We start from the raw sequence: 12799 nt of genomic DNA, 5'->3' as shown, positions 1-12799 counted from the left end.
ATGTCCCTGGAGTGGATGAGGGCTTAAGGCCTGATTCTGCATGGATCGCAATTGCAACCGCGTATTCAGATAGGCCGATTGCGTACTGTGTATGCACTGCGACTGTGTGGCGAGCGCACTGCGATTATGGACGCACTGTGGAATCCATCGCAGAGAGAGTGGTTGCAGAAACACCGGCGTGCCTGTCTGTTTGAACGCTGTAGCATGGGCGTGCATAAATTAGCCACTGCGGTTGTCTACGCTGCTTGAGTACTCACTGCGTGCGATGAGACTTGCAATTTCTGAGACAGGTCAGACCTGCTGTATTTGTGCATGAGGGGCTGATGTATACGCAGGACTGCGAGGTAATATGAATGTGAGAAGGCAGCAGTGGGCGTCTCTATGCTGGCTGAGCGTTGGCGTACATTAGCATATTTTCAGAGATTCATTGCGTGCAATTATGCAGCTGCGATAGCAGTTGCATTCTTTGCTGATTCAGGCCCTCAGTTGCCTCCAGGGTGAAAGAGGGTCTGATCCTGGAGATATTTCTGAGATGGAAAAGGCAGGACTGCGAAGATACTGAACATGTTGTTTAAAAGACAACATGGAGGAGTCAAGAATAGTATATGTGTGTGTATGTATGTATGTATGTATATATGTATATATACAGGTTGAGTCTCCCATATCCAAATATTCCGAAATACGGAATATTTTTAGCATGACTGAGAAAGTGAAACCTTTGCTTTCTGATGGTTCAATGTACACAAACTTTGTTTAAAGTAGGGATGTGCAGGCTCGGATAGGTTCGAATTTGCACGCCGAGTTTGAATTTTTCCTTCCAAAAAACGGGACTCAGAAAGAGGCAAAACGTCATCATTCCTGGACTTTTGTCCAGGAATGATGATGTTTGTCCATGTAAGATGACGTTTTGCCTCTTTCTGACCTAGGATCGAGCACGGTGGCCAAAATGTAGTGGTCTGATTTCAACAGATTGACCACCCTGGAATCCTGGCAAAGCGAATGAAGGGCTTCATCCACAAGTCCCACATGCCGAGCGGAATCGCTCCGTCTTAGCTCCTCCTTCACTTTCTCCAGCTGCTTCTGCAAAAGCCTGATTAGGGGAATGACCTGACTCAAGCTGGCTGTGTCTGAACTGACTTCACGTGTGGCAAGTTCGAAGGGCTGGAGAACCTTGCACAACACGGAAATCATTCTCCACTGGGCTTGAGTCAGGTGCATACCCCCTCCTTTGTCATAGGTGGATGTATAGGCTTGTATGGCTTTTTGCTGCTCCTCCATCCTCTGAAGCATATAGAGGGTTGAGTTCCACCGCGTCACAACCTCTTGCTTCAGGTGATGGCGGGGCAGGTTCAAGAGTGTTTGCTGGCGCTCCAGTCTTCGGCACGCAGTCGCTGAATGGCGAAAGTGGCCAGAAATTTTTCGGGCCACCCAAAGCGTCTCCTGCACGCCCCTGTCGCTTTTCAGAAAATTCTGCACCACCAAGTTTATTGTGTGAGCAAAACATGGGACGTGCTGGAATTTGCCCAGATGTAATGCCCGCACAATATTGGTGGCGTTGTCAGATATCACAAATCCCCAGGAGAGTCTAAGTGGGGTAAGCCACTGGGCGATGATTTCCCTCAGTTTCTCTAAGAGGTTGTCGGCGGTGTGCCTCTTACTGAAACCGGTGATACACAGCGTAGCCTGCCTTGTAACGAGCTGGCGTTTCTGAGATGCTGCTACTGGTGATGCTGCTGCTGTTGCTGCGTAAGGTGATACATCTACCCAGTGGGCTGTCACAGTCATATAGTCCTTAGTCTGCCCTGTTCCACTTGTCCACATGTCCGTGGTTAAGTGGACATTGTGTACAACGGCATTTTTCAGGACACTGAGGACACTTTTTCTGACGTTTCTGTACAGTCTCGGTATCGCCTGCCTAGTGAAGTGGAATCTAGACGGGATTTGGAACCGGGGACACACTACCTCCATCAATTGTCTAAATCCCACTGCACTAATGGCGGATACCGGACGCACGTCTAACACCAACATAGCAGTCAAGGCCTCAGTTATACGTTTTGCTTCAGGATGACTGCTGTCGTACTTCATCCTCCTCGCTGAGGACTGTTGGAGGGTCAATTGTTTAGTAAAAGTAGTGGTGTTCCTACTTCCTCTCTGGGATGATGAACGACTCCCAGCAGCAGCAGCAGCGGCAGCAGTAGGCGTAGCAATGCAGGATCCTCCGGAGGAATCCCGGATAGGAGAGTCAGTCATGCCAGTGACATGGCCTGCAGGACTACTTCCGATCCTGACTAAGGAGGAAATTGACGAGGAGGGAGTTGACGGTGTGGTTTGCAGGCGCTTGGATACAACAGGACAACGGGATTTAGGTGTCCCTGGACTGCTTACGGTCTTAGCCAAAGTTTCTGAACTTGACAGTAACTTTTTATGAACGCGCTGCAGGTGCCGTATAAGGGAGGATGTTCCTAGGTGGTTGACGTCCCTACCCCTACTTATTTCACCTTTACATATGGTACATATGGCAAGACAGTTGTTGTCCGGATTTGGATAGAAATATTGCCAGACCAAAGAGGTGGAATGTTTGGTCTTCTGCCCAGGCATGACCGTGATGGGCTTTTTCATCCCACGGACAACAACTGTCTCCCCCTGAGCCTGATTTAAACAAACCACATCACCATCAGAATCCTCCTCGCCAACTTCCTCCTCAGCGCCAGCTACACCAGTATCCTCATCCTGTTGTACTTCAACAGTGACATCTTCAATTTGCATATCAGCAAGTGGACTGTGGGTGCTCCTTTCAGCACTTGCAGGGGGCGTGCAAATGGTGGAAAGAGCCACCTCTTCCCGTCCAGTGCTGGGAAGGTCCGGCATCGCAACCACCACCACACTTGGACTCTCCTTGGGGATTTGTGATATCTTCTTAGAAAGCACAGTTCTTCGCTGTGCTTTTGCCAGCTTAACTCTTTTGATTTTTTTAGTGGGAGGAGGGCTTCCATCGTCATGTGAAGCTGAACCACTAGTCATGAACATACTAGGGATCGACCTTAGCCGTTCCTTGCCACTCCGTGTCGTAAATGGCATATTGGCAAGTTTACGTTTCTCTTCAGCTGATTTAAATGTCTTTTTCAAGGAAATTTTCCTGAACTTTGCCATTTGGGATTGTATGTGCCCTCTATTATGACATTGGGCATCGGCCTTGGCAGACGACGTTGATGGCATGTTATCGTCTATGTCATGACTAGTGGCAGCAGCTTCAGCACTAGGAGGAAGTGGTTCTTGATCTTTCTCTATTTTATTTTTATCGGAGAAAGTTTGGTCCTCCATTTATGTTATATCGATTTGATATATACGTGCGGCTAAACACAGAAAATAATTTTTTTTTTGGTTTGGACTGGAGTGTACTTTCGGGGGTTACAGCACCCTTTAACGGTCAAGCCAGCCGGCCCTTTACTTATGACACAGGCGCACGCTTGGCACTACTTTGTTGATGCACGTGCGGCTACTGCGCACACAATTCACAAACACAGAAAATATATTATTTTTTTAGCACTTGGGGGGAGCAACCCTGATGGACAGAGCACCCCCTGGACAACACTACAGCACCCCTTTAGGACTGGGACACTGCACAGGACTTTGAGAACTGACTGCACAACACAGTCCAGCCAGCCCCTATGGACTTTGAAGTAGCGGACACAGCCCCTATTAACAACAGCAGCACAGCACAACACAGCCAGCCCCTATGGACTTTGAAGTAGTGGACAACAGCAGCACTACACTACACTACACAGCCCTAACTCCCACCCTCCCTCTTCACTGTCCACAGCCGAGTGAGAAAATGGCGCCGACGCGGGTACCTTATATAGGATCCAAAACCCGCGAGACTCGGAAGGCGGGATGATGACGTTTTGCCTCGATTTCAGACCCGAGTCAGGCGGGAAAAGTCGAGCCTGACTCGGATCGGGGGGGTTCGGATTTCAGAAATCCGAACCCGCTCACCCCATATATATATATATATATATATATATATATATATATATATATATATATATATATATATAAAATCTCATATGCATAAATATTAGCCCTTTGACAACTACTCCTCCATCTCTTTGAATATGGGAGACTCAACCTGTATATATATATTATGCAAAAGTTCGGCACTCAAACTAGAAATGCAAAATAGCGGGGTGCCATCCTTAACAAGTAGTATATAGTCAGTTGCTCTTCCTATGAAAGGTGTAAAAAACCCCAAGGGGTAGAACAAACCAGAGGAGGCACTCCCTTGAAGAATGAAAAAAATGTAATATACTTATAACATGTTGAATTTCAGTACAGAGATAAGTCAACGTTTGAAGGTCCACAGACCTTTTCGTCAGGACTGTACAACAGGCATCAAATGAACTGTGACAAGTGCTTACCTTAAATACTAGAGTGTGTATGTGCTGGAAGGTGCTGAAGGGAAAGAACGGCAGCAGCGGGCGTCCCAGCCACGAGGTCCAGGCTGGCATCCGGCGGAAGCAGGGGATTCCACAGAGGGTTGCCCAGCAACGCCGACGCGCATCCAGTGACTTCATTGGGGGACCCGGCTGCCGCGATAAGCAGTGAAGACAAAGAGCTGAGTGTGTTCAGTGTATACAGACAGCCGCACAATCCGGCTGTGGATACAAAGAAAAAGAAATGAGTGGTGTGAAATAAAACGTAAAATGTGTTTTTTAAAAAAATGAAATGTGTTGACAAAGCAGTGCATGGTTGAAAAAAGAGAAAAGGACTACTGTATAGCACAGGGTAAGGCTGGATGTAGGGATGTCAGAAACAAAGTAGCAGCGAGTGCTGAAAAATATATGTCAAACGTATGTAGATGCACAGTAAAGGTAAGACAAACGAAGTCACCATCATGTCTCGCAAAAAAACGGGGATTTGCCCAGATGAACTATGCATAAAAGAAATAAGAGCTGCATATAATAACCACGTATAATATCCCACAATGGGGAAAGAAATAAATGTATAACAAAGAACATGACAAACAGAGTAGAGAGATCCAAAAAAAGCGAACAGAGTAGACTAAGGGCAGAAGAACAAAGATGGACAAGGGAGGAGGGGAGAGTGGAGGGGGGGAGGAATTAGTGGAGGAAATGGAAGAAGGGAAAAGAGAAGAAAGAGAAAGCAAAGAAACAACTAGAGAAGAGAAAAAAGGAGAAGAGTAGCTGCTAGAGCAGAGAAAGAGAAATAAAGAGAAGAAGAGGACAACATAGGTGGATAAAAGAGAAGAAAGAACAAAAAAAAGGAAGAAGGGTAAGGAGTAACGAAAAAGAAGTAGGGAAACTCAAGGGAAGAACATGAAAAGTATAAAAATTCTTAATAATCAAAGTAATTTTTTGGAATAAGAAAAAAAAGTTATGTATTATAAAAAAATGTTCCAAGAAAATTTTTTGTTTAAACCCCTTGGGGCAGTAGTGTCCAATCGATATATCCATCTTGCTTCCAATTGGCTCAGGCGTTTTGCGCGGTCACCACCGCGGATATCCATTGGAATATGGTCTATAATCTTATATCGTAGAGATGATAACTGGTGTCTAGCATGTTTGAAATGTCTGGCCACAGGTTGTTCCATTTCTTTGCCAGTCAGGACTGTTGTACAGTCCTGACGAAAAGGTCTGCGGACCTTGAAACGTTGACTTATCTCTGTACTGAAATTCAACATGTTATAAGTATATTAAATTTTTTTCATTCTTCAAGGGAGTGCCTCCTCTGGTTTGTTCTACCCCTTGGGGTTTTTTACACCTTTCATAGGAAGAGCAATGGACTATATATATATATATATATATATATATATATATATATATATATATATATATATATATATATATATATATATATATATTTATATATTAGGGATGTGCAGGCTCGGATAGGTTCGAGTTTGCACGTGGAGTTCGGATTTTTCCCTCCAAAAAAACGGAACTCAGAAAGAGGCAAAACGTCATCTTACATGGACGAACATCATCATTCCTGGACAAAAGTCCAGGAATGATGATGTTCGTCCATGTAAGATGACGTTTTGCCTCTTTCTGAGTTCCGTTTTTTTGGAGGGAAAAATCCGAACTCCACGTGCAAACTCGAACCTATCCGAGCCTGCACATCCCTAATATATATATATATATCTATATCTATATATCTATCTCTCTCTCTCTCTCTCTCTCTCTCTCTCTCTCTCTCTCTATATCTATATCTATATATATATATATATATATATATATGACTGTGCAAGGGGGCACACTGCACGCTGATGTATGCTGCGCTATACTCTGCTTATTAAGTGGCTGTGTCCAGAGACTCACAAGTGGCTGTCTGTACAAAAAAAAGTATAAAAAAACTTTCAAGAAAGTTGAAAAGTAAACAAAAAACAAAAAAAACACCCTTATTTTTTTGGTGCTGTACACCACTGTGTATACAGGCACCGTGACTCCTTGGGCTGTACCCCACTGTGTATACAAGTACTGTGATTCTGTTGGCCGTAGCCCACTGTGTATACAAGCACCGTAACTCCTTGGGCCTTAGTCCTCTGTGTATACAAGCCCCGTGACTTCTTGGGTAGCAGCCTTCTGTGTATAAAAGCACCGTGACTCCTTGGGCCTTAGCCCTCTGTGTATACAAGCACCTTGGGCCTTAGCCCTCTGTGTATAAATTAAAAGCACTGTAACTCCTTGGGCCTAAGCCCTCTGTGTATACAAGCACTGTGACTCCTTGGGCCTGTAGCCCACTGTGTATACAAATACTGTGACTCTGCTGGCTGTGTACCCCACTGGGTGGGTGGGACGTCCCAAGGACCATTCCATTTTGCACTACCTTTCATTTCTGCCACTGCTGTGTTGCAATGTTTCATAAATGTACTTTAAACTGTGGTGTCTGTGCCGCTGCTCTGTCGCTTAGTAACCAGCCAGCTCCCTGCAGCCTTTGGCCAATAATGGTGAAAGCAATATTGTGAGCTGGTCTAAATTGACTGTAAATTACTGTAAATTAATGTTATTCAGGTTAATAATACTCTAGAAACAAAAAAAGGCCAAATTATGTAATTTTTAGCTGTTTTTGTCGATTTTTGTAAAAAAAAAATCACAAAACAGTCACGGCAGGTTCGGCAAATCCAAAGCCGAACAACGAATCAGAGCCAAATCCAGCAAAAATGGTCCGGCGCACACCCCTAAAATATATATATATACTTCACCACCAGACGCGGCACTCTTGGTACTTGTTTAAATGTGTAATCCATAATGTACAGCAGCAACGTTTCAGTGCCTCTGAACGGCACTATCCTCAGGTTAAAATTCAACAAACAAATGCCTACCTTAAGTAGCACCACCCGTGTGTACCCTCATGCATCGTAGCCAGAAGCGGGACTGCTCACCCGGACCAGCGGCGCACTCTGAGTGACATCATCACTCAATGCCCATCACCATAGCTACACATACTAACAAATCTAAAAAAACATACATAACAAGAAACACTACGCTGCTGTGATGCACTGCACTTATCGTGATGGATATCGGCTACATATTAATGAAACTACGAACTATTGACATAACTATTAGTATTGATATGTCATACCTTGGCATACTGATAAAGTATCAATTCGTCTAAACAGCTAACATATTAATTATAAACCGAATATTACTATCATACATCTATACAAAAAACTATCTAGCACTTCGCTCTGAACTCAGATTAAATATATATATATGTATATATATGCCTCAAACTGGACTTGTAAGGAACACATGTACATAGCAACATTGGTATCCAAGATTAGGTCAATACTTAGCTCCTAATATAATATAATATGTCTGTCATTGGTAGATCGCATACCCTCTATATCAACTGCATATGATACCTACATGGGTTTAATCATATTTAATAAATTATTAAATTATAATTGATATTAACACATCTGTTAAATCAATATCTATCCATAGATTATGTAGGAGTATAAAGATTACTGTCTGGCTAGATGATTCGACTATTACAACTGATCTATTTAGATATCATAGGAAATTATGGAGTCCAATGTGGTCGTTGGGTACGAGGGTCCCCAATCTAAAGATCCACCTACTCTCCAATTGCAATAGTTTACGAGCCCGATCTCCCTCCCCTAACCATGTTAGGGACGTGGTCTATCATCCGATAGCGCAACGCAGATAATGGATGAGGGGCTGTACCAAAATGCCGTGCTGTAGGCTGATCACTGTGACCATTAGCTAATGTGGTCCTTATGGCGGATAGGTGTACCCCTATACGTTCCTTTAAACATCTGCTCAGTTTTACCTATGTAAGATAGGCCGCAAGGACATATAATTTAGTATACCGTATATTTGATATTACATGTCATCCTATAATTGATGGTGTATTTCTTCCCTGATAGTGGATTGGAGAAGGTGTCACCGGGAATCATAAAACCACAGATGGTGCAAGTACATCTGATACAGCCCTTTTTGCTCATGAGAAAATTACCAGTATTGGGGCTTTTAAGTCTACTAATATCGGGCTTGACTAAATAGTCACACAAATTGCGACCCCTCTTGTAACTCGCCATTAAGCTGACATCCTGTAAACTTAGATCAGAGTCCGATTGAATCATGCTCTGACAAGAACGCTCGCTCTGAATCAGGGCCGTACTACCTATTATTGGAGTGACCACCCACAGCTTATGCGAGCAGCCAAAAAGATGGTCGCGATGGTCAAGACCATCGCGACCATCGGGCTTGCGACGAGGCCCTGCGGTAGTGGGGCCGGCCCCAGACGGTAGACATTCCCAAAGGGGGCGTGCTGGCACTCACCATCGACAGCACGCCCCCTTTGGTGCGAGACCCATAGCGACGGCTTGGCTGTCGCTATTCGGGTCTCGCGCATGCGCACGACGGAGCTCCCTCCGTCGTGCGCATGCGCACTAGGGCACCATCGACCCGCTTGCGAGCGCTCATCGCTCGCGAGCGGGTCTGAATCTGGCCCACAGGTTTTTAGACACTATATTAATATTTGCACTTGCTGTATTATACTGAGTTACCCAAGGTAGTGATTTAGGTTTAATATTTTTATTTTGTTTAGATAGTATCGTAGTCCTATCGATCTTCAATACTTTAGCTTTAGCCTCATTTAATAGGGTCCTATCATACCCTCTCTCATAGAATTTCTCTATCATTATATTCATCTGAGCTAAAGCCACAGCAAGGTCTAATGTAATGCGTTTAATACGCAATAATTGCGAGAAAGGTAACCCCTCTTTAATGAATAGGGATGGAAACTTTTCATATGAAGTATGTTGTTACGGTCTGTGGGCTTTATATATAATGATGTTGTAATTCTTCCATTCTCTAGTCTGATGATAGATGTTGATCTAGTATTGTAAGTAAATTTAACAGGATGGTCTGTTGCATTATGTCTGTCAATAAGTTGACTGAACTCAAGTTCAGTGCCTTGCCAAAAGATTAGCAGATCATCTATATAGCGCCCGTAATAGGCAATTTTATTACTAATGGTTAAATCCTGAAAAAAACACATGATCCTCTACCTCAAACATAAACATGTTTGGCGTACGATGGGGCCACACTGGACCCCATTGCACAGCCAACTAGTTGTAAATAATACTTTCCATCAAACATAAAAAATTATTACTGAGAATGAGGGAAAAAAGGTCAAGGATCAAGTCCAGATCAGGTCCTTTGTAACTGCAATGTCCCGTAAGTAATCGTCTAACCGCCTGTAGACCAATAGTATGCGGAATAACCGTGTAAAGACTTGTTACGTCTACACTACATAACAGTATGTCCTCTGTAAATATCGGTAAATTTATAAGTTGTTGAAGCAATGCTGTAGTGTATAGTCAGTAATTCTTCGGTTCTTGTATACACTGTTGGCATAATGCGTCCAAATACACAGCTAATGGTTGATGTAAAGACTTTACCGCTGCGATTATTGGTCGTCCGGGTGGTTTAATTAGTGTTTTGTGTACCTTAGGCGTGGTGTATAAAATAGGTACTAGGGGGTATGCAGGAATTAGGGCAGTTACCAGATATTCGAAGATATTCGTCCTTCCACTGCTGCATCATGTAGGAAATCATTCAGTTGTTTTTTAAAATGGTTAGTAGGGTTTTATAGTCGGGTTTGTCGACATCGGATCAAAGGTCGACCTCGGCTGTAGTTTCATGAGTTGGTTTGGTAATAAGTTCTCATTGTCAGGCTTGGATTTATTCTTTGAAAAATACTCTTTCAGCTTCAGCTGTCGATTAAGCTTATATTTTTCAATTTGCCATTCAAATTTATCCGGTGTATTCGTGGGTACAAATGAGAGACCTTTGGACAATATGTCTTCCTTGAAAGGTTTTGATTGATAAGTTGAGAGATTGATTACTAGGTTTTGCGTCCCTTCGGAGGCTTTCCTCCACGTGCTGCCCTCTGACTTTGCCACTGGTGGCCCTCCTCGTACATTTCCGTCCCCTTCTCCTATTATTTTGGCTCTTGTAATCACTCCTGTTGTCCCCTCCGAGTTTTTTGACCCCTGTGGTAATTCAGGTTCACTTGCAGATGTAGTATATTCATACGATGATTCTGGGTCACGTTCTGCTCTCATTTTCCTATGGAAGAACGGTTTTCTGCGGTCCAGTTGTCTGACATTATCAGTCCACCTATATACTCTATGGTTATCATAGTCAATATCAACCTTTGTCCTCTTTTCCTTCTTAAATTGGATAAGATCCCTTTTATATATTTGCATTTGGTTATTAAATGTATCGTAGCATTTTGTCTTGTTATCCAATTCTAATATTAGTTTATGTATTAATTCAATTGCTGCAATTTTTTCTTTCCAAACATTCATCTCCTTGGTACATTGCTCTATTGTGAGAAGCATCAAGTCCATAGAGCACTTGTTGAGAATACCCACCCATTTTTTACAAAAAGTTGGGTCATTGCGTCCAATTGTGGGGCAATTTCTTACCCTAAGACCTCGTGGGATTTTTTTTTTTAGCTCTATGGTATTCACTGAGTGGCAGGCAATGATAATAATAATCTGTTTCCTTTCTTTCCATTTTGAGTAAATCACGATAGATCTCCTCACAGTTAGTAGCCTCACTCTGATCAAATAACTTTTCCTTGTAAAGTATACTCTCTGCTTCCGGTTCTGAATAGCAGAATAGGTCTCCTATTTCGTATGTATTAAAGGAGAAACCACTGGTGCCTACCATTTCATTACTTTGAGACATATTGGGATCAGATGACAGTTAGTATAAAAGAGAGGTAGTCACTATGTGTAATAGATGTGTAACAGTTAAAGTAAGGAAATGGTATATACAGTGTGTTATCTACGCACCCTAATATATTTTTTTTCATAAGATTGCTTACTTACAAGTGGGTGCACACATGTATATATTTTCCTTACTTTAACTGTCCATCTATTACACATAGTGACTACCCCTCTTTTATACTAACTGTCATCTGCTGAATCAGGCCCTCAGTACGTTTCACAGTCCTGCTTTTTCCATCTCAGAAATATTGCCAGGTTCAGACCCTGGATGCTACTAAGATCTTCATCCACTCAGTGGTCATTTCCAGATTGGACTACTGTAACCTCCTATCTGGCCTCCCTGACTCCCACCTCTCTCCACTCCAATCTGTCCTCAATCCTCCTTCTGCCACCCTGCTGCTTATTTGAGTGATAAGACCGCTGTTGCAGCTCTGTTTATATATCTTGTACTTGTCCTGCAATGTCTTGTACTGTAAGTCACTATGCTCTTGTTCTGCTCAAGTGTTTATGTACTTATTAGGCACTGCAGAACCTTTGTGGTGCCATATAAATAAAGAATATTATTAATAATAATAATATAATAAATTGCTTATTTGCTAATGCACATTTGCGGTTTGTTAAGGAATAACATACTCCTTTCTAATTAGCATTTTATATTATGCTTTCTATTTATATTTCTGTTTTATACTTTTTTACTTTCGAATCCAAGAACTGAAGTGCTGACATCCAGTGGCTCTCAGGTACCGAAGCACTGCAGGAACTGGAACCCCCCTCTCCTTGGAAACTTGCCTGATGATTTTCTACGCATTTTACCCCAGCAGATGGACAGTATTCAGGTGAGAACAGTGATTATGGCATGTTACGCTACCACCAAAGAAGTACATATTTGGTGGTGTGCCTAACTAGCATGGCAGCAGAAATATGTACAATTGTTTAAAACATTGAATTTTCTCTGAAATATTACTATAGTATGTAAGTAGTTTGTTTTCTTAGTCAATTAATATAATTTTCACTTATGAATGACCCTGAATGGGTCGTTAACAAGACCAACATAAATTTCACTAATAAAGATATAAAATGGGTACGACTAGGGATGTGGCTGGTGGAGGGGTACTTGCCCTGCGTGACAGAGAGGGAAAGTGGGTGCCAGCAAGGCAGCCAAAAAATGTTCTACTATTGTAGACAACAATGGTTAAAGTAATAATTAAAAATACAAACATTTTTAAAACACAGTATCACAAAAATCGGGCTTAAAAAATAAAGCATAAAAGAAAAAAAAAAATTCTCACTTAAAATGGCACAGCACCTGCCAGCTGTCTCAGGCAGTGTTGAATGGTTCATTCCAAACTGCCTGAGTAAGCGGCCAGGTGCTGTGAAATGCATTAGTGAAAATTTTTTTTTATTTTTCAATTTTGTTTATCCATGATAATAGTGAGTTATAATATGATGCCAATATTCTAACTAATAAATCATGTGATGTATTGTTTATCTGTTTTTTATTGTTGGGTTATC

The 12799-nt window shown here is 42.4% G+C and overlaps 1 protein-coding gene across 4 annotated transcripts in view; it reads left to right on the top strand.

The window, feature by feature from the left end:
* The window catches only part of CUEDC1 (CUE domain containing 1), a 165613-nt gene that overhangs the window by 98606 nt on the left and 54208 nt on the right, over positions 1–12799 (top strand). For all 4 annotated transcript variants that reach the window (XM_088442106.1, XM_088442107.1, XM_088442108.1 and 1 more), the window contains one exon: positions 11997–12123. In XM_088442106.1, the coding sequence (XP_088298232.1) occupies positions 11997–12123 (127 nt within the window). The remainder of the gene's footprint in view (positions 1–11996; positions 12124–12799) is intronic.

The sequence above is a fragment of the Taudactylus pleione genome, unplaced genomic scaffold (assembly GCF_031769625.1).
Source record: "Taudactylus pleione unplaced genomic scaffold, aTauple2 ptg000305l, whole genome shotgun sequence".
Classification (NCBI taxonomy): Eukaryota; Metazoa; Chordata; class Amphibia; order Anura; family Myobatrachidae; genus Taudactylus; species Taudactylus pleione.
Note: the sequence above shows the minus strand (reverse complement) of the source record. Positions and strands in the feature narration are given on the sequence as shown.